Source organism: Hemitrygon akajei, chromosome 27 (genome assembly GCF_048418815.1).
Source record: "Hemitrygon akajei chromosome 27, sHemAka1.3, whole genome shotgun sequence".
NCBI classification, from domain to species: domain Eukaryota; kingdom Metazoa; phylum Chordata; class Chondrichthyes; order Myliobatiformes; family Dasyatidae; genus Hemitrygon; species Hemitrygon akajei.
The window spans coordinates 35,306,718-35,330,173 of record NC_133150.1 but is presented as its reverse complement, the minus strand read 5'-3'; the positions used below and the strand labels follow the sequence as shown (position 1 = coordinate 35,330,173).

The 23,456-nt window shown below is 38.2% G+C and overlaps 1 protein-coding gene across 2 annotated transcripts in view; it reads right to left on the bottom strand.

The window, feature by feature from the left end:
- Nucleotides 1–299: 299 nt before the first annotated feature.
- dstyk (dual serine/threonine and tyrosine protein kinase) overlaps nucleotides 300–23,456 on the bottom strand; it is a 71,528-nt gene continuing 48,371 nt past the window's right edge. For both annotated transcript variants that reach the window (XM_073030626.1, XM_073030627.1), the window contains exons 4-13: nucleotides 22,967–23,205; nucleotides 20,759–20,842; nucleotides 19,095–19,271; nucleotides 17,298–17,427; nucleotides 16,560–16,716; nucleotides 15,602–15,734; nucleotides 12,315–12,428; nucleotides 9,469–9,583; nucleotides 7,719–7,853; nucleotides 300–6,510 (exon numbers count right to left, since the gene is read on the bottom strand). In XM_073030626.1, the coding sequence (XP_072886727.1) occupies nucleotides 6,347–6,510; nucleotides 7,719–7,853; nucleotides 9,469–9,583; nucleotides 12,315–12,428; nucleotides 15,602–15,734; nucleotides 16,560–16,716; nucleotides 17,298–17,427; nucleotides 19,095–19,271; nucleotides 20,759–20,842; nucleotides 22,967–23,205 (1,448 nt within the window). In that variant the 3' untranslated portion in view covers nucleotides 300–6,346. The remainder of the gene's footprint in view (nucleotides 6,511–7,718; nucleotides 7,854–9,468; nucleotides 9,584–12,314; nucleotides 12,429–15,601; nucleotides 15,735–16,559; nucleotides 16,717–17,297; nucleotides 17,428–19,094; nucleotides 19,272–20,758; nucleotides 20,843–22,966; nucleotides 23,206–23,456) is intronic.

The window sequence follows — 23,456 nt, the reverse complement described above, 5'->3', positions numbered from 1 at the left end:
CTGCTGAGTTCCCCTAGTGTTGTTTGTATTACTTTTATTTACAGTATCTGGAAATTTTCTCATTTGGAAGAGTGTACAAATCGGCTTTAGTCAAAAGGGAAAAGGATAGAGGCACAAAAGTAAAACAGGTGAGAACCACAAAAGACTGAATGGTCCAAACCTGTAATGAAATTCTACAGGAAGACTTGTCCGTATTTACTTTGTGAATTAAGCTCCAATTGTCATTCCACAGGACCTCCAATATGAAAAATGTATTTTCGCAGAACTGCAGCCCAAATGAGATATTAAACAACACAGAATAGGTTAATGTTCATCTTTATTATATAAGCACCTTGTACCTTGTGCATTTTTTCCAGTTTTTATATAAAACAAGGATTTGAGAGTATTGGCATTTTAACAATAGAACATTTTAAAATAATTACTTGATCTTTATACTTTACCCAAAGGCTTAATTGAGGATTATAAGGAATACACAATGGTAAAATATTAATGTGCACCAAACTGGTTACTGTTTTTCATTGCACTAGAGTCCAAGCATATTTAGCATTTAAAAGATCACCTTTATGATGCCAAGTCTACCCATCATTTACATTAAAATAAAGTGTCAGAATGTACCAAACAGGAAGACAATAAAAACCAAAATGTTCTATACAAGATTGTGCTAATGATTTGTGCAGCTAACAAGTTGTACCCACAGAAGTCTTCCTCAAAAATGGATATACTGTGGTATTGCTTCAACAAGATCCTCTATGCCCTCCTAATTAAAGTGATGAGCAATTATTTGGTGCAAGTATAATGCCATCTCAGTTGTACAAAACTTTCTTGTTAACAGGGCATAGCCTAGGTAGGACGTTAAGTTCTATTAGATTTGGGTAAATTAAGGTGAGTAGATTGGGAAGTAGATGAGAAAGGTAAAGTTTCTTTATAAAGAAACAGAATTTTTGACATCAAGAAAACACACACTTCCATCCACTAGTTAACATAACACACAAATACAAGAGATCTTATCCCTGTCCTCAAAACCTTGATGACAGCCATAACAAGTCTTTCTTTTCTCATGTCATCAAATCATGTTGAATTGTCAGAGGCCAGAGTACTAGCAACAGTCTGAGGGAACTTCTCCCAAGGATGGCTTCTGTAACCATGATACCATGCAAAGTCCCACCTTTCTGAGTTGGCAAATTTTGCATGTGCCTGCACTGAAGCTGAGGAAACGGGTAAAGCATACTCTCAATGCTAAGTGATGGATGATAATGTGGGCTAACTCATCAGCCAAACAAGTGCATTGTTGATCAAGATAGAAGTACATAAGTCACAACTTGAAGATTTTAAAGATGCAGGTAAACAAGTTATATAATGAGGCCTTATGGGTAGTTGTTAACTAATCATTTTGTCCATTACCCACTGTAGTCTTTCCAAAAAGCATTTTAAAGCAATTATAGGATGAATTATCCTCTCCTGTACATTTACAAGTAGATGCATTACACAAATAGATGCAGATATACTTCTACATGATATGTTTAAGCAAATACAGCTTAATATGACAGATTGCTTTAATTATTACTAAACCACAATTAATTTGCAGCATGGACTGTTTACCCATGTGGAATTAGGCATTCTTGTGGAAGTGTGTATGAAGCTGGACCTTGGCACGTTAAAGAGAAATACAGGCCAAGTAGGAAGCAGGATGACATGTCCCATGGTTGCATTTCAGTAGAATGCCAAGTCCTGTGGAAAATGGACACTTTGCTGGATGAAGTAGGGAAAAATGGATCAAGATTCAGCATTGCCCAAGGGATCAGAGGTGAATGCCCAAACAGGTAAACATGTCACAAGTTAGCATACTGGTATTTTTTTTAAATACACTTTGTGAGTGAAGAGCAGTGCCTTAATAAAAACACACAAAAAAACTAGTGCAAACCAATTAGAGGTAGCTGATGAACAGGAGTTCCCAAACAGTTAGTATCTGGAGTAAACTAAAGTTTGAGCAATGAATTGCCATCTTCACCTATCAAGAAGTTAACAAGAGATGACAAGTGCAATGGGTCTGGCTACTTCACATGTACACAAATGGAGTTAAGCAGATACACAAAAAATAAAAAAGGAGACTAGTCTATAAATCAGACTAATAATTCCATCAACACTTTTAAGCTTTATTTTTGCCAAGAGCAACTTTAAATACTTGGACATGATCAGACATTTAGCCACTTGGAACAGGTCAACTTGTGGGAATAAGAAAATGACATTAAGTTTAAGTTCAGTTTGGAATAATTCCAAGGTTCAGAGTATTTTGGCTTACTTCTAGTTTCTCTAATTGGTGTTCTTGATTTTAGTGATCCTTGATCGCTGTGCATTCCACAGCACACAAGAGAAACAAGAACCTCCACATGCTTTTCTATATTTTTAAGATAACTTAGTTCACCCACTACTTTTGGAAGAAACAGCCACCTCTGCCTTCAATATTATTCAACTGACTATTCAACATATTATTTGAAACTAAGTAATGACACTCTCTTGGTTTTTTCCTTCACTTGCTTACTAAATTTAACAATAGGGGACAAAATTAAAGATCTGCACCAATCTGCTTTGCATCTTAAAAGTAGTTCAAGTGCATTACAACATCTTCATTCCAAAAGTGCTTACAGGTTAAGAAATCCATATAATACCCAGCTAAGGTACTGAAGTAGAGATGATTCCTTAATAAATAATTGTGATTTAAGATTTGAACCACTGAAACCTCCCATCAAAAGATGCCAGACTGGGTATCTGGGTGAAGGTTCATGACTCCCTGGATAGAAATGTGATGCTGTTTGAAAAAGCAACTCTTTTTCCCTCTCACTTCATCATCAATGTCAATTATTTCTTTGTCTTTGACAATCCATTTCTGAAGCTTAATAAGTAATACTGTTGCATCTTTTTTGAAGTGCTGCTTCCAATATAACTTTCTACTTTGGGGAACCTTTCCTCTAATGTTCAATGACGGACAACAATTTTTCCTTTGACCTCAGATGCAACATACAAAGTGGGGTATTCTAAGCAGGGACATTAATGTAGTCACATTCCTATCTCACTTTAAATCATTGCTTTCCCAATCTGCTCATGACTTCCAAAGATAATTTTGCGTTATAGCTTTACATGTAGTAAGAATGTAGCTAAAACAGGCCTCAATTCAAGGAACATGCTTTAGGACAGGCGGAAGTAAATGATGTTTTTCACAGGCCTAATGCAGATTCAAATGTGATGTTTTTCACAGGCCTAATGCAGATTCAAATGTGGGTCTTAAAATTAAAGAACATCTTTGTTAAAGGTTCTGTGTAAGCTTGCACAAGCTTCATCTTCATTCAATGTAGGTGGTTTGATTTTTAATATTCTCAATTTCCGAACTAAAAATTTAAGTGTTTTTTTTTAATGGAAAATTGATTAGGCAAAAAAGAAAAATTATTTTCCCTCCCAATACAATCTCAAGGTAGATGTTAGGAATGTTAAGTTGATCTCTAAACAGTAGTGAAGTCCGTAAAATGTAGAAGATGGTTTTGAAATATTAAGGTAGTGTCCGAACATAAATTAAGTGTGTAAACAATTGATCACTCAATCACTGATCAGCCCTTCCACGAATTATCCAGGGGGGTTTAAATATTTTCCACAGACAATTAAAAGATTGAATTATTTTTCTATCTTGGAGTTACTGACCTTCATGGAGCTTTTCCTTGAAACTTAATTTTAAAGTAGGCTGATCTCCAGCCATCTTTCACCCAATTACCAAGTTTGCTTTACTGACACTACATTGGATTCTTGGCATTGAATTTCAACATTGAAGCACCTTCTACCATCCTTTGCAGTGTAGTGTTTATATGGTCTGGTGGTGTCCATTTACAGACTAATCAGGGTCCATCCATCTCATAGTTTGAAATGTAAATGAACAGGTACAGGTTAGTGACTAATGTGTTTATTAATACTAATTTAGCAATACTAAAATGAATTAGTACTAATTAACATTAGTCAATTAATACTTAATCGTACCCTAATATAATTTGAAAGGTACTTTCAGATCGGAAGCAAGAGAATTTCCTCCCTCCCCCCCCCACAAGGAATCTTGCTGTACAAAACTAAGTAGTTAATAAAAGATATTTTTCCACATGTATCCAAGTTGGTGTACTCCTTGTACTAAACTCACTCAAGTTCCCAATGCAAGTGGCCATTTAAAACGTCTCTTTGGGAAGGTACAACATTAATACAAGCATCAGCATACCTATTCATCCCAAGTGTCACAATTCTCCCTTATATTAAATTAGTTAAATTAGTCCAGCGTTGACATTCCCTCCCTAAATGTTGTTCATTTGTCTACCAACCCTATCCGCCGATCCTTCACTCAACTGTTCAAAGTACAGAGTTGGAGTCGATAGCAAAACCAACCCTGAAATTAAAGACTTGTATTTTACATAGTCTGATCAATCCATACTGGTTAAAATTGTAAACTGCAAATGAACTCCAGCTCTTCACATGTAACTTATAGTGTTATCTCTGTCAAACAGATTCAAGATAGGTGGAGTGTTCAATACTCTCCTCTGTTCAGAAATGCAAAAGGCAAAGCACTGAAGTAGGTTGGAGTGGGCAGTCATCACAGATTTGCACAATAAATCAGAGTCTATATTCCCACAGTTTCCATTGCTCCAACAAGGCTAACCTACTTACGTATCTGTCCCACAATATCTGTATCCCCCCATGAGAAAATGTAACCAACATGTATTCATACTATATACATATCTTGTCTGTGTGAAAGTTGAAAATGACACTCTTGTGCTATGCAAAACACTGAACTAAATTTAAGACGTACAGTATACTTGGTTATATATCACAAAGTGAAAGACAAAAGACAAACTCAAAATAATAACAATTATCTTTTCAGTTAATGATGAAATTACACAACAGTTTAAAAGATATACATTTATAAAAGGCCATACTAGACAACTTATTTCCTGGAAGTGAAAATAAACTTGACGCAGTCGCACAAAAAGGGTAGATCATGCGGCATATGCACTTTGTCAATATACAGTGGAGTGTAAAACACCGGTGTTGGTTCACCTAAACATTTTGAAAAGCCCAATCAAATACACTGGGAATGATGTTGATTCCCAGTTTGCTACAGACTGACATTTAGACAGAAAAGTTACAGAAATAAGTAACAACTTGGTGATCTTCAACTTGGTCCTACTATGCTAAAATAGAGCTATGTGCAATTGCAGAAAATGTAGTGTTTAATACTAGACAGTTCCAAGGTCATTCAGATCAGGAAGCCTTTTGAGGGATCACAGAAAGTTAAGAACAATAGCAACCTTGTTTCTGTCCTCCATCTCAGGACTATTGATTTTAGATCAACAGCCAAACAATCCATAACACGGCTAACATTTAGAATTTAGACACCAACAGCACACTCAAAAGACAGACTACAGGCATAATTAAATCCGGTTTCAAACTTGAATTCCAAGCATTTTTCTTTCTATCAGAATACTTCTTAGTATTCATTGAACTGAACAATGACAGTGTGCAACATGATAGTGTTTGTTAATGTTTTGAAAAGGACCTTAATACACAAAGATTTTAAAGCTTTAAAGTAGAAAAGCAGATGGTGGCCTTCTTTTTTAAATATGGGACACCTTCCAGGCACTTGCATTAACACATTCTAAAGCTCAATGGTATCACCATTTCACATACATATCAAATAGTGCAGCTCTGCATTAATTTCCCAATCTGTGTCATCAAACAAATAACTAAAGTGTAAAATTAGTGCAAAGTGACACTATTTGTGGAGAGAGAACAAATGCCAACAAAAATTATCTGGAATTAAAACAAAACAAGGGAAAGGACCAAAAGGCCAATGTTTAAAGTTAATTTTTCCTCTCCTCCCTCAACATCAAGGAGCTGAACTGTTACTAGCGACTCTGATGCATGCTCATGAAGCAGTAGTTTGCATGGATTAGAGCAAGAGAGAAAAAGAGACAAATATGATGCACCTTCTATTTGTGGCAGAGATAACTCATAACCCCAAACAATGATTTGCTCAAAAATACTGTTGGGGTAAAAAAAAGCAAAAAGTCTCAAGTAGCTGTATTACTGTATCACAAAGTCAAAAGAATAAAAATATCAAGTTTTACTTTTGTGCTGCATAGCAGGTGGTAAAAAGTGATGCTGAACTAGTGTTAATACTGATACCGGTTTGTTGCAAAGAAAAAACCCTGCCACAATGAACTGGGTTATTTTAACCCATCCCAGTCCCCCACCCCCATCAACATTATGGGCATTTACTACAAATCCACGCTGCCTTCAACAGTCACGTGGAGCCATTTTTTCACTGCTGCCCAGAAACGTTTCTGCAGAGCCTGTCCATGATGCTTTGCAGGATGGGTTGAACAATTCCTAATAGAGGCCTCTGTGAAGGGTCACTACTCCAACAAGCTTCCATCAGTTGCCAGCACTCCTCATCAAATGCAGGAAGCCGTTCTGGTCTTGCACCTGGGAGCACAGAATCATAAAAGGTTGCCACTTAGTCCAGTGTGTGTATCAACTCTTCTGAAGAACTTCTCAATTCTTTCCCATTACAAATTGCAAACCAGTTGCCCTAAAAATAATTCTCTGGAAAGAGACACTGTTAAAGTGGAAAGCCTGAAGCCTTTAGTGTACCCAAAAGATGAGTACAGGTAGTCCACGAGTTATGGAGAGCTAACTTGCAGATTCAAACTTATGCAAATCCTCCCAAACTAAAACCAAAATGACGTTAAGGCTTGGTTGCTGTCCATGCCATTGAAGGGATTAAAAAACAAGCAGAAACCGTGAAATGACAATGAGCTTCATTTTCCCGAACCAGAAATTGGGTTATTTCTTTATCAATAACCCACAACAATGGAAAGATGACATTAGTGGTGTGTATAAAGAGACCTGAGGATGCTGAAGTCCTACGCATTTGTTAGCCAAATTACCACAAAACAGAAATATTACCAACCCACATGAAAATAATTTGATATTTCTTTCTCAGATAAAAGAATCAAAAAAGATTCACTGAAATTCTTAATTCAAACATCAGTCAAGGACTGGAATCAGATGCACTCAAGTGTGTAAAACTTGTAAGACAATTACAGAGGACATTTTAAAACAGAGGACATTAAAATGATTCAATTAATTATTAACGTTTTACTTCACACAAAATTTGTTGCCAATCTGGTGCCAACGTATTTTGTAATAGCTATGCATCTTGGTTCTAGAAAATTATTCATATACGACTTGTGGAAATTTTGATTTACAGAGAGTCCTCAGCAATAGAACTGTTGCATAATTGGACACTGCCAGAATTTTTGATGTTAGACTATCCATGAAGCCAAGGGCAACAGAAAATGGAGGTGGGAATAAGAGTAGCACAACACTCCTGGTCACCCCATCTGTGTTTTATTTGAAAGGACTTCTTGGTGCTCAATTTAAACCATGGCTTTCCTTCAATTTAGTATCCTGCTCTTTAGTGCTTTCCCCAAATTCCTGCAGCAACTGAGACCCCAGTTCTAGGATTCCTTGTACAAAGCTTCCCATCTCTTCCCCAGTGCTTATTTTAAGAGATTCCTTACATTCCTGCTAGCAAAACCATTGTTACATCCATGACAATAAGCACAAATGATCATTAAGGGAAGCTCTGATTCATTTGACTGTGACAGAAAGTTAAGAGTAATAATTACCTTTCTTCACATTGGTCCACAGCTGATCCTTACTTGAACATTTCTCAAATGCTTCTGGGAGTTTAATTGTCCCCGTGCAAAGATACCAGAAAAGGATGCCAAATGCATACACATCTACAGAATTATCATACTTTCCTGAAAGGGGAGCAGAATAGGAGGGAACAAAATTAAGCATATAATCTTAAGGCAAGAAGGTTGCACAATTCTGTTATGCAAGTGGCACAATTGTTCAGTTAGCAGAGCTGCTGCCTCACAACTCATTGGCCCAGGTTGAATCCTGACCTTGGCAACTGGTTGTGTAGAGTTCACACGTTTCACCCACCCCCACTGCTGGAATGATAATGGGTGCCTCCACATCACAAAAGCATGCAGGCTGGTAGTTCAACTGGTTGCTAGTGTGTAAGCAAATAGTAATACCGTACTTGCAGTTGATGAGAAGGAGAATAAACACAAGATGAATACAGAACTACGGTAGTTTAAACTGTGGTTGATGGTCAGTATATACCTGGTGGGCCAAAGACCACAAGACCATAACATATAGGAGCAGAAGCGGACCATTCAGCCCATCGAGTCTGCTCTGCCATTCAAATCATGGGCTGATCCAATTCTTCCTGTCATCCCCACTCCCCTTTCACCCCATACCTTTTGATGCCCTGGCTAATCAAGAACCTATTTATTTCTGCTTTAAATACACCCAACGACTTGGCCTCCACAGCCGCTCGTGGCAACAAATTGCACAGATTCACCATCCTCTGACTAAAGTAATTTCTCCGCATCTCAGTTTTAATAGGATGTCCATCAATCCTGAAGTCGTGCCCTCTTGTCCTAGAATCCCCTACCATGGGAAATAACTCTGCCATATCTAATCTGTTCAGGCTTTTTAACATTCGGAATGTTTCTATGAGATCCCTCCTCATTCTCCTGAACTCCAGGGAATACAGCCCAAGAGCTGCCAGATGTTCCTCATATGGTAACCCTTTTCATTCCTGGAATCATTCTTGTGAATCTTCTCTGAACCCTTTCCAATGTCAGTATATTCTTTCTAAAATAAGGAGCCCAAAACTGCACAAAATATTCCAAGTGTGGTCTCATGAGTGCCTTATAGAGCCTCAACATCAGTTCCCTATTTATGAGTACAATATAGAGCATATATGCTTGTGGAGCTGAATGGCCTTTACCTGTTCTTTTCATCAGCTTAACACCAACAAAAAAGTGAAGTAATTTGGAAGACTGCTTAGGTGCCCAGTCTACCTTTGACAATGAAAAAGCCCTATTCACGGAGAAGAGTCGCTTCTAGGGAGGCAGCTGTTTAACTCTATTCACACAAGCAGTGATACCAGGAAAAGGAAATCACATTTTAAAACCACAACCCGAATTAAAGTGAAGGGCGAGCATCAGTGATCAGCAACCTCTCAGCAGACCCTTGGCAGCTTCACAGTGGACGTGAACTGCTTCTTGCACATCTCTTTTAAGCACATGGACCTAAACAGCTCATGGTGGAAGAGCGTCAGCATCTCTCTCAAGATCCTGTGATCACCTAATGTTTAATAGACACTGGACAGCAAGAAAGGAAGTCCTGAATGTCAATTAGGGAAGAAGGAAACGCCAAAGGTCAGCAGCGATTCAGATTTGAACCCATTTTTCCCAATAAGGCTTCCTATTACTACAGGCTACTAAGTGGCAGGAACCTACAAATCTCGCAAGTCAATTTCAATGATTACAAAAGACAATCCAGTGATAAAAAACATACCCGAAAAGAGCTCAGGTGCCATGTGTATAGGGGTTCCCACAATGCTTCCGGACATCATTGCTTCAGGCTTGCAAAATCCCAGGTCTGTGATTTTGGCTCGATTTTGCTTATCCAACTTTGGGATTGCAAAAGGGAAACAAAAGACATTATGTTGAAAGCACCAAGAATAAGAAATGGTAAAACCTGATATCAAGCTGCCACATTGTCCAGTACTCAAACTAAATGATCAGTCCTTTGTCAATGTATTAAAAGCAATACTGGAAATCAGTCTCCATAGGTAAAGGTACAGGATAGAAACAGCAAATTGAATTCTAAATTAATCGTGGTGGCAAGCTGATGCTCTTTGCTGTGATGGCAGCAGAACAAGCCGAGCACTGAACTCGCTCACTATGGCCTTCATTCTGAGGCTAGCAAACCAAGAATGATGCAGTGCTGAGTTCCTTGTGCCACTACGCTAACTAAAATATACATGTCTGGTGAATTTGTCAGACACTTGATTCTCATCCTGCCAGACAAGCAGAATTTTTTTTATGAACTAGTTATTGTTAAGGAGCCAAGTCTACCTGTAATAGGAATTAAGAGTGTTTTGATAACTAGAAAGCTTCTTCATCTGCTCCACCGGTAAAGAATAGTTGAATTGAATACAACCTGTACGTAGTAACAGCATTTTAATATCCTCTGCTACCATCCACCCACACCATCTTGTCAATATTTTTTCTTGCAGGTGATATACTTCTACCACCAACATATGCTGAGTGCTCTTTATCAAGCCTAGTGATATTGCCTGCAGTACAACTTAGTATTTTATTTCTCAGGTTGCTGGAGTTCTGCCAAGAGATGGTCAAAGATAGTCTTGCACAAATGATGCAAATAAAGTGGCCAGTAGAGCATGAGCAAAGTTGTAAGCATTGCAGGATATTTTAACTAACCCACATACATTGTATATAAACAAACTAACCAATCTTTCTTGACAACATACAGACCCAGATATCTGCAGCTGCGATGCATTACCTGCAACCAAGGTGTTACACAAGGGTGTGCCTATCCCCAATAGCATTTGTTACAATCTTCACCAGAGTGCTTGAAGGCTTTGCATTCTAATACGACAGGTATTTCAGACAATATTCAATAAGAAAAATCTAAAGCTCTGATGATTCGAGATCTAAAGCATATCTTAAAGTACAGGATTTATTCTAGGAGAACAGCTAACCATTTTTGTACATTCTGAAAAGTCCAATAATGGTTTGGAAAAAGGATGAGGAATTTGCTTAATGTCTTAAATTCTACAATGAAAATGCAATCGTTGACAGCATTGCATTAGTCAGTCCATTATCTGCACTATTTGTATCTCACAAATACTTCTCAATCTGGGGATTGTACACTTTGTACAGATTCTATATGAAAGAAAGCCGTGTTGGTTCTTCGTCTCCTGCCTCATTATAAATCTGATGTCAAAGCTTAGCTCCCTCATTTTTTTGTCAAGAGAATCAAGTGAAGTGCTTAGAGAGAAAACAACAAGATGTTCTTTTTTTAAACACTGTTTTGACACGTCCAAAATCCAAGTACACATGAAAGATTGTCATTCTGTCAGATGGATTTGCATCATTCCCTTTCAACTTTACTGCTTTGCTTTATTGCATCTTACTATCTAAAACAAAGGCACACCAGGAACAGAACAATGGATCAATAGCAATTCCAAATTTAACTGAAACAGAAAGATCACTGTCCAAGATTACAAAGAAATATTAGCAATTTTGTTCTTCTTCTGCAAGCAATGAGGTAGACTAGTTAATATCTGAACATTCAGTTTCAACATATCAATATTTGGAATCAACAGTGAGATCACTTTTCACTTAATTTGACTCCTGAACACATTGGCAGCTTAAAAAAAGATTCTACATGGTATGAGATCAAAATTACTTCTTCTTTCATAGAATTTGTCCATTTTCACACATGCAGCAAATGAGGGGTTACCAATTTGGTGTTACGGATTTCTTTGGCCCAAAATGAGCTCATTCTTGGAGACAACACAAACATCTACATTCATTGTATTCCAAAGCGAGGCAAAATTAAACACCAGATCAGATTAAGTCACAAAAATATGAGGAAAAGTTTTCCGTAAATACAAGTTAAAATAAGAAAAAGGCCCAAGTCATACCTGAAGCCAGGATAAGACAAGGTTTTCTATTCCAACATAGATTACATTGAGACTTTCAGAAAGGAATTGGATAAAAAACTTGAACATGGCGTTTTCACTCCATCTTTCCTTGCATTTACCACAAAAGGTACAGTATCTTGTCTGCATTCTTTGCCACAATGCTACTCAAGCAGACCTGGAATCAATTCATGAAGGACTATTAGTCCTGTTCCAAAAGATATGGGATGTCCCTGGGTAACAAATGGGTTCCATTTGCACGGATGTCCCAAATAGACAAAAGAAAAATCACTATTATGGTTACCATACCTACCCTGTATTGTAATGAATGGTATCTAAACACAGACTGTTGAGAACAATTGCTAAAAATAAAAATCGAAAAATGAAACTAGTTCTCCCATATAAAGGAACAAATACATGCACATACATCAGACTTCTGAATTTAGTTAATGTGAGCTCACTTGTACGTAGGGTTGCCCATAAATTAGGTGTTTGTAACCTAGGTACAGTCTGTAATTTTGAATACCACAGGAAACAAATGCTGTAAAGAATAATCCAAGCAAAGTCTTTTTTCAGCAAACTGTAAATGATAATGCCCAACAATTAGTTTTTGACAGCAAATCTATCTCAATAGAAGTATTACATCACACTATGGCGTCGGAGAAATTAAATGAGAACTTTCAGATCTTACCAAGACATTTTTCAATTTGACATCTCGATGCACAAGGCCTTGTCGGTGGAGAAACCTGATACCTTCCACGACATCAAGGGAAATCTGTAAACGTACTTCCAGCTTGAGACCAGCCTAGAAAAACCAGAAATCAGAAATTTTTAGCATCGTGTTTGCAAACATTATAATCTGGCTTTAAAATTTACCACCCAGTTCTGGAAAATAATAACACTTGACAAGCCAAAAAATACATTTCTTTCAGAAGGACACAGAACAATTCTGAAGTCTGAATCACTTAAAAAAAAACCAAGTACAAGCCTTCACATCTATGTTCCACATTGAACATTCAAAACACCATAACATGTAGTAAATCTGAATCACAGTACTTCTGGAACTAAGCCACATACTCTAGATTGCAAATTCATTTCCTGAGAGAACTGGTAAAGTCCTCAAGAACTTTCCTAATTTCCACCTAAAAAGTCTTTGCACATTTTTGAAGTTGACTAATAGCCAGCTGGATGCTCACTTCAGTGCAATATTCTAAAATGTAAAAGGGGAAAAAAAAAAATCACTGGGTTACTCCATTTATTCTATTTTATCTTAAAATTGGGTTAAGTAAAAGATTACAGCCAAAAATCACCTGATTATATATCCAAGGGGAGAAAGTCTTTTTACCAGAATTATATCAAAAACTGGTATCAAGTAAAAACAGTTCAGCAAGCTGGAGCCATTTTTGAGTGACCCAGTACAAGACAGTTTAATGGAGTAGACAACATGATACTTCATGAAAGCATTCAAGGATACTTTCATTGTTACGGGCAGGAGTTGCCACTTGCTTCAAAAAGGCAACAATTGTACCAGTGCCTAAATAATGTGAGCTGCCTTAACAATCGTCATCCAGTAGCACACACATCTACAGTGATGAAATGCTTTGAGAGGTTGGTCATGACTAGATGGAACTCCTGTTTCAGCAAGGACCTGGACCCACTGCAATTTGCCTATTGCCACAATAGGTCAATAGCAGACGTAATCTCAATGGCTCTTCACACAGCCTTAGACCACCTTGACAATACAAACAACCATGTTCATCAACTATAGCTCAGCATTTAATACCATCATTCCCACAATTATGATTGAGAAGTTACAAAACCTGGGCCTCTGTACCTCCCTCTGCAAATGGATCCAACTTCCTAACCAGAAAACAACAATCTGTGCAGATTGGTGATAATATCTCCTCCTCACTGATGATCAATACTGGTGCACCTCAGGGGTGTGTGCTTAGCCCACTGCTCTACTCTCTCTATACCCATGACTGTGTGGTTAGGCATAGCTCAAACACGATCTATAAATTTGGTGATGATACAACCATTGGTAGAATCTCAAGATGGAGATGAGGGCATACAGGAGCCAGATGTACCAACTAGTGGCGTGGTTTCACAGCATCAACGTCAGTAAGACAAAAGAGCTGATTACGGACTTCAGGAAGGGCAAGACGAAGGAACACATACCAATCCTCGGAGGGATCAGAAGAGGAGAAAGTGAACAGTTTCAAGCTCCTGGGTGTCAAGATCTCTGAGAACCTAACCTGGTCCCGACATATCGATGCAAGATAGCGACTATACTTCATTAGGAGTTTGAAGAGATTTGATATTGTCAACAAAAACACCCTAAAGCTTCTATAAATGTACTGTGGAGAGCATTCTGACAGGCTACATCACTGTCTGGTATTTGGGGGGGGGGGGGGTGGCTACTGCACAGGACAGAAAGAAACTGTAGAGGGTCATAAATTTAGTCAGCTCCATCTTGGGTACTACCCTACAAAGTACCCAGGACATCTTCAAGAACTGTTGTCTCAAATGTTGTCAAGTGTTGTCCATTATTAAGGACCACTGACACCCAGGGCATGACCTTTTTCCTCACTGTTACCATCAGGTAGGAAGTACAGATGCCTGAAGGCACACATGAAGCGATTCAGGAACAGCTTCTTCCCCTTTGCCATCTGATTCCTAAATGGACATTGAACCCTTGAACACTACCTCACTTTTTTTTAATATATACTATTTCTGTTTTGCGCAGTTTTTAATCTATTCAATATACGTATACTGTAATTGATTTTTTTTTCCTTCTATATTATGTATTGCATTGAACTATTGCTAAGTTAACAAATTTCACGCCACATGCCAGTGATAATAAATCTGATCCTGATGCTTCTCTTGAGAAGACACTGTAATTAGAGTAATGAATTTACTGACATGTCGAATGAATTTGGGAGTGTTTTTTTAAAAACACCAGTGTGATTATAAAATTGAAATTGCTACAATAGGTGTGAAGGTGAATAATAGATTGACATTTAAGCAGCTCAAAAAACATGACAGAATGCAACAGAAGTACATGTTAATGGAAGTAAATTATAGGACAGGCTTGGTGCACATGGAAATCAACATGTCTGGTGGAAGGGTTCAATTCATTCACATTCTACAGCAGATAGTCAAAACTGCCCTGCACATCACTGGCACTAACCTAACTGCCAACAAGGACATAAATACAGAAAGGTGTCAGAAAAGCGCCAGTAACATCATGAAGAATCCCACCCATCCAGCTTATGGACTGTCTGTCCCATTCCCCATCAGGCAGGAGGTTACACAGTATCCACACCAGGACCACCAGATTCGAAAACAGTTACTTTTCCCCAGCAGCAAGGATCATCAACACCTCCACCATTACTTTATTCCCTGTCAGTCACCTTATGCACAGCCTAGTATCACTTTATGGACATACAAGCTATGTATTTATATTTGTTTTTATTATTGCCATGTTCATATTGTTATTTTTGTGCTGCATCAGATCTGGAAATTATTTCATTCTCCTTTACACTTGAGTATTGCAAACGACATTAAACAGCCTTGAACCTTGAACTTTAATAAATCAAGAAATTTAAGGGATTGCTTCAAATTGGTGAACTGGGTCATGGTCAAGGACTCAAGAGGACCTGAATGAATATGGCAGGATTGTCACAGAGTTCAAAAAGAAATGTGTAGACAAGTGAGTTTCCAAGAGTTAGTTGTCCCCAAGCAGAAGCCCTAGATGAACAAAGATTAGCAATCTTCTGAGGATTAGAATGGATACGGGTTACCTGGAAGAGCCAAAAATTATTTTTTTGCATAATAACATCAAAAAAGTGGGAGAAAGGTGATTAAATGAATCAGTCACATTTTAAATGAATGGCAGGGCAACCACAAGGAGCTGAAAGACCTCTATAGATTAAGGTAAAACCTCGGTGGATTAAGAGTCTGATTTCTCATGTTTACCTTCAGCCCAGCATAGAGATCTCTGTGTAGTCTCTCCATGATTAACAGGACAGCAATGCTGGAACCACCTCCATAACTGTAATCTATAACTGACCCATGAAGATCAACGAGTCGCTCGTGTCTAGGTAAGGATCTGTTAGATGGAGGAAAATAAAAATGTCTAAAACTATAAAATGGAAATATCAATACAAGAAATTCAAAATTCATGATCAATACAGCTTTCTTCTGAAAATGGAAACAGTAGCTCACATTTTCTTCATCTGCAACAAACAAATGAATGGCGATTGCCAAACTCACTTATTTCTCCATTTTGAAAACAAACCAAATGTTTAGATTGACATCCTGTGCTCATTCTGTGTACCTCACATGCTCTATCACAACTACTAACTGACTGTGTGTCTCTATCATGACCTGTCCCCAACATAGAAGTTAAGGATTTAGCCTTTCAAGCCTGTTCAGTCTGGTCAGATGATAATTCATGGCCAAATTTTGAGCTGCTAGGCACAGGCCTGGAACAAGAACGTTGCAGCATGATTAGGGCACTTTACCAGCAATTCAACAAAACTACGGGCAAAAAAAGTTACAGCCTAACAGCATCAACTTGAAAATGTTCAAGGCCCAAAACAAGCATTCCCTCTTGTGAGGGTCTCGCCACTGATTCCATTTAAAGTAATCACTCATCAGTTGTCTGTCATGAAAATATTTCCAAAAGGACAAAGTGGAACAGCCAAGAAAAGTTCACCTCACATCAGGCCAGCACAAAATTTCACACTTTAAATGCAAATTAGAATTCCATTCTATTCAAAGGAGGAAAATGGCACTCTGCAGAATACCAAGAGTGGACAAGAAACCAAGCTTTTGTGGATCACCAAAGCCAGATGAAAATTTTCACACAGTTATGACTTTTAGTAATTACTCAGTAATTTAATATTGATAGCAATCTCTACACATTTCATACCTTGTGTAGTGAAATTCTAGTGCAAGGTCATTCCAGTGCTTGTCATCTGGAGGTACAACAGACTTTAGAGCACAGGGAGAGTGACCAGCCCAAGTATCACAGAGGTATACTACTCCATACTGGCCACGGCCCAGCTCATGTCCCAGCTTAGGTTTACCTGTGTTACAGAAACAAGTAGCTTTAGATTACTCAAAGGCACAAAAGTGAATCTGCAGATGCTGGAAATAAATAAAAACACAAAATGCTGGCAGAACTCAGCAGGCCAGAAAGCATCTATGGGAGGAGGTAGTGACAACATTTTGGGCCGAAACCCTTGGGGTTTTGGCCCGAAATGTCGTCACTACCTCCTCCCATAGATGCTTTCTGGCCTGCTGAGTTCTGCCAGCATTTTGTGTTTTTATTAGCTTTAGATTATTCTTTGTTTTCTTACTTCAAGAATAAATCAGCAAATCTCTCAGAACAATGCACAAACTTAAAGGGTTGAGAGACCGCTTGCTTGAACATAGAACAGTATTGTAACAGGCCCTTCAGCTCATGATGCTCTACTAAATTCATCTAATGACACCTAAATAATCTCTATCTGTACATGTTCCATATCCTTCCATTTCTGCCTATTCATGAGCCTCAAACACCTCTAAAATATTTGACACCACCACCCCACAAATGCAAGTACACAAAGCAGTATTCTGCACCCATTCAAGTAAAAATGAATATTCTAGACTCAAACAGCAACCTTACCATGCAGCAGCATATCGCGGAGTGAACGACTTTCCAATGAAAGACGAGCTAGGCGTGGGGCATGGTCTTTCCGTACCTTTAGCCAGAGATCCTCTGTTCTTTCAAGTTTTCCTGAAAGGCCTGTTTCAAGCTGTAATGCAACAGCAGAGAAAACAAACCATTGGAAGATTCAGCCGGAGGATGATGCATTGAAAGAAAATTCAATAAATACCACATGCGATAGGTTATGCTGAAAGATGCAGCGATTTTGGGGAAGCAAAGTTCATTCCTGGACAGCTCATAAACATGGAAACAATGGAATGGAAACAAAAAGAATCATTTGCATCTGTGTTTTTTTGAAACACAGCCCTTTCAATTATTTCCATTCTCAAGACTGGAGCATAGCTAATATAACTGAGTTCAAAAAGGGAAACAATTTCTTTTTAAGAAAAGCTTAGAAGTACAGGTTTCCCCCGCAATCCGAAGGTAGAGCGTTCCTATGAAATTGTTTGTAATCCAAAATGTCGTAAAGTGAAGAAGCAATTACCATTAATTTATATGGGAAAAATTTTTGAATGCTCCCAGACCCAAAAAGATAACCTACCAAATCAAAGCAAATAACACATAAAACCTAAAATAACACTAACATATAGTAAAAGCAGGAATGGTACGATAAATTTACACCCTATATAATATATATAAAGTAGAAATATTGTAGGTACGGTGTAGTTTCACTTATCAAACTCGGGAAGGCAGCGAGCCAAAATCGATTTGGAGGGAAAAAAAATCGGCACATACACACATACGTACGCGTGTACACGCATATGCACATACATGCACACGCAAACAACTGCCCGCACAAGGCTTCACGGTCATTGTAGTCTTTCTCAGGGTAAACACACATATAAAACGGGCATCTTTTTTTCGTAAAAGCAAAAATCCTCTTTGGTTAGCGAAAACAGGTACTAATATAAGTCTTTCGCAACAGCGAGCTGTCGTAAATCGAACGTTCGAAAAGCGGGGGCTACCTGTACTGCCACCACAAACTCAAAGTGAAATGCTTATGTCCATGGGGAAAGAAAGTTAAACTATGGCCAGTGAGACTTCCTCGGGGTGCCTGAAACTTCCTTTGTATAAAACTTTGCCTGACCTTGAATATACCTAGCATTTTACTTACACAGAATTTTAGCGTATACACTATTTTACTCCACTAACCATACATAACTTTGCATGCTGCCAAGTCATGCAATTATCTATAATAAAAGAAACAAATTCTCCCCCACCAAATCACTGTCCTATTTCAAATAAATGGAGTCACAGCACATCTACTGGCAATCACTGGCACAAAACCAAGGGATTGAATGCAAATTTAATCCAGTTTCTGAGCTCAGAATGCCTGATTCACCACTGTAGTCAGTGGAGATTCCAATCATGGGGTAGGTCAGAATTATCAGCAACCTTCTGCTCATTTCTGACAGGCGCTTGCAGAGCCCAAGCACGCAAAGTAATCTCTCCCTAATTGGCACAGCCCTTTTTGTGGGCAGTTCAATAGACAATTAAGATCAACCACATTAATGGAGGTTAGTCAGGCTAGACAAATACTGCATATTGTCTTCACTCAAGGACACAACTGAACCAAACTGCTTTCCATATTTACTGTTACTGATAACTTTTTAATTCACATTTTAATAACAACTTTGGTGTGATTCAAATCCAAGTGGATGAATATTCTGGGCATTGTTAATTATACAGTTGCTTAATCATTCTCAAGCAAACCTGACAGGAGCATCACAATACAAATACTCAATGTAAACAAACCTGTCGTAGAGAGGCAGCAAATGCTTCATGTGAGCTATTGAGACGGGTGCGGAACTGACTACAAATGCTTTTTGCAAGTTTTGATGCACAAAGGCTCTCAATAGCATCCTGGGCAATTTTCCTTTTCCACTCAATGGTTACAGCTGGAGGATGTACCCAAGGCATCCTGTGAATTATCTGCAAAGCGGAAAAAGGAAGAAAGTAAGTCGCTCATGTCAAGTCTTCCATTAGTTTCCTTTAAACCACTATTCTTATGCAAATACTACTCTTCTTGGACAGTTTTAAGATTCCTAAGCCTCCCAAACATCCTGGGTTCATAGATCTATCCACACTCATGGAACAGAACAGGCAATTACTTGATCATTCATACACACAATTCCCTCTTGGAAACACAAAATGCCCTCCTCCTGTTGCTACACTAAATGCATCACAACTCAAGGAAAATATATTGTCCAACATGCTAACTACCAGAAATCAAACAATGCTATAAAGGTTATGAAATTCATATCGCTAGGAGTCAGGGTATCTGCACAGTTCTTGATAGGTTAATTGAGCACAAGAGCACAATAAATGAAATTGCAAAACATTATGCACCATTTATAAACTAGCAGCCCAGATGAAATTACCTCTGGCAATCTCCATCGATTTTAAATTAATTTATTTGACTTTCTCCAAATCTGTTTGACTGTTGCAAAGTGATCCACTCCAGTTTCTAGACATGGAACATTTTGATCTATCATTCTCTTTCCTCAGCTGGTAATATAGAGACCTTGACCAAAATGACCTTGCCAAATGCATACAGTGGAAACATCCCAACAAAACTAAAGCTCATAGCCATTACACATGCTCATCTTTCAGAAGAGAGACTGACGAGCATTCCTTATAAGTAATTTGGCCATTTGCTCAACGACACCTTGTGAATGTTGCTGATAAAGCCAGTAGTTGTTTCTCAACCTGAACTGAGTGGCTAGCTGTGCCATTTTCAGAGAATGGTGGAAAGCTTAGCACATCGTGGGTCTGGAGACTCAAACCAGATCAAGTATAGTCAACAAATTCCCTCCCCTAAAGACTTCACATGGGTTATAAATCACGATCCAGTAACATTGTGACCACAGTGATGTTCTATTGTACATTTAATTACTCAGATGAAAATTCCACAGCTACTCTGATGAGACTCTATGCATATAGAAACATAGAAAATCTACAGCACAATACAAGCCCTTCAGCCTACAAGGCTGTGCCGAACATGTCCTTACCTTATAGCCCTCTATTTTTCTAAGCTCCATGTACCTATCCAGGAGTCTCTTAAAGGACCCTATTATTTCTGCCTCCATTGCCGCCGGGAGCCCAATCCATGCCCATATCCTAATGCATTAATCGATGCAAGAAATTAAAAGTAGCCACAATACTGCTGGCTTAACAAAAGGTACTACTCAAAATTAAACTATGCAGCAATCAAACAAAATGCCCATCCAGCAGTACACCAAGAATTTGATTGACGATCCTAATGTAAAAGCTTTTAGGAGAAATGAGAAAAGGTAAAATAGATGAAAATCAAAAGGTAAGAATGAAATAATTCAGATAGCATATAGAAATGGGGTGACTGAATATCTTCTAACATCATCTATTCTATCATAATAGATAGATCAGCAAGTAACACTTACCTGCTTGATCTGCTCCCAAAGCAGCCGCGAGACCGTTGAGCCTGAATGGAAAGTCACCTCAACATGATATGCCGCATTTAAAATCTATGAAAAGACACCATTATTTACCACACCCCTGAATAACTAAAACATTAAGCAACAATTCTCAATGCAAGAAAATTGTGACACACAATGTTTCAAGTACAGCACATCTTCAAAGAACTAAACCTCCTGATCCCAAAGCTCACCTTCCTCACATCATAACTGAAGACAAACTAATAGATTATTATGATTAGGCAACAGATCTATCATTAGCTCAGAGACAATCCAAGCATTGCATTACATACACCTTGGACTTCGAACAAAAATTTGTAATAGAAGGATAAAATTGAAGTGCATGACTATAGAGTTTTTCAACAGCACTATTTGAACCAGATGAGCCACATGGTCACTGGCCAAGAAGTGGGGAATGCACTTTCAAAAAGAGTATAGTTTCAGCTTCCCTTAAAGTAAGATCCTTAACAGCACTGAAGTACAGAGGGACATGGGGGCTCAAATCTATTGCTCCCTGAAAATGGCCATACAAGTTGATAGAGCAATAAAGGTGTATGGTATGCTTGCCTTTATTAGTCAAGGCACTGAATTCAAGATACAGGATATTGCAGCTATTTAAAACTCTGGTTAGGCTTTACCTAGGTAATTTATTCAATTCTAGCAACCCATTACAGAGGGGAAGGAATTGGGAGATTTGAGAGAGGGTGTGACCAGGATTAGATGGTACGTGCTCTGACAGTTAGAACATCTTGGGTTGTTTTCTCTAGACACCAAGCCTTGGAGGCAATAATATAGCTAGTATTTGCCCCCCATTATTCAAGCACTTGAGTTACTTCATTGACATTACAAGAGAATGCTCTGGCTGAGTAAAACAGCTTCACTGCTAGTGAAGAAAAAAGCTCCGCAACATAAATTTCTTCCTTAACATTATCTTACAAGTTCCAGGATGTCTCCAGTTTGCTTAATGTGGCAATCTTCAAGATTCTCACTGAGATTATTATATCACAGGACTTGAAATACCATGGGCAAACATCCCTAATTTAAGTTCCCATTCCTTAATAAGGATTAATTATAATCTCGCACTGCAGCAGACTTCCTCCCATCACATCGTCATGGTACAGGGAAAAGACCAAAATGGCTACAAGTGTTATAACAAAGACAACTGACGTGAAGATTCTTCTAAGAGAGAAAATTAACAAACCGGGGCAATGCCAAGATTATGACAACATAATACAACTTGCAGCACAGATAAAGATTATTTCGCCATTAGATTAACAATACTCATCATTGTGTGTGGTTTCTGTACAGATCACAGGAAACAAATGCTATGTCATATAGCAAAATCCTCCACCAATTACATCCCCTACCCTATATTCCAAATTCTTCTATTTGGTATTATGTTGAGGACAGGAAGTTTACATTTTGTGGAGTTAGCTGTTTGGAGAGAGCATTTCCTCCAGCATTTTCTGTGTGCTTGCCTAGGATTTCCAGTATCTGCAGATTTTCTCGTGTTTGTTATCTTTATACTGTTGGCTCACTGGCAGCTAACTATCAACAGGATTGAATTACTTAGGTGACTTCAAAAATTAACTTTCAGATCAGAAACTTGAGATGGAGGACAGAATAAGTCTGTCTCATTTCAGTTCTGTTGCAACAACAAGCAAAACAGACAACAGCATCATCATTATTTTGGCTTGTGAGAAAACCTAAGCCAACAAAATTCTGAATAGTAGTCAGAGCAATTTACTTTATTACTGACTGCCTAATAAAGTAGCACTTAATGTTCTTTCAGCCACAGTTATGAGTGGTGGTACACAAGTGCAAAGACAATAGAATGGGAGAGAAGGGGATTAATCTTATTTCTGCTCTTGGATACATCTAACTAGCTTATTTCATTTTTTTTCCTGCATTGCTCTATGAATAAGTATCATACATTTTTTTTCCTTGAAATGAATATGTCTCCACCAGCCTTCATGGTGCTGCATTTGGGATTACTGATATCTGTGCAGTGTTTTCTCCTCTCCCCTCAAGTCAGTACACAGATTTAGTTATGATACTCGCTGGAAAATACCATCTAAAGCAAAAACAAAATACACGAAGCCACTAAGTGCCACAGTAAGTGCTGAAAATACTTGCATGCCCATGAGCTTTTGTCATTACCCACTTTTGACACACCTGCTTCAGATGATTGCTGGCAATGTTGTTCACTGCAGAATCCTGGTTAGATTTTTCCAGGCTCTTCAGGCAGCGCTCAAGGGTCCCAACAAAACTCTCTCGAAGGTAGTCAACAGAGCTGATTAGCTTATTAGCAACCGCCTGATTTAACCGAGTAATAATCAACTCCTGAATCTGTTTGATGCAGCATTTAATATCCTTATTGCCAACAGTCTCACCATTCTCAGAGATGATTATGTCTGTAGTCGAGGGTGGGGAATGAGAGGGCAACAAAAGAGAATGAGAAAACAAGCTTAATATGCTAAAAAGCATTCCAAAAATTCAAATTACATAAATACCGTAGTTAAATATTTCAGTTCATGTTAAGAATAGCATTACAAGACCAAAAAGAATTTAGGGAACCTACATTTAACCAAGGCAAAAGAGTCACAATTAAATTATACTTTAATTAAAATGGAAGTAAGGCAGAGTGGCAAAATTCAATAAATGT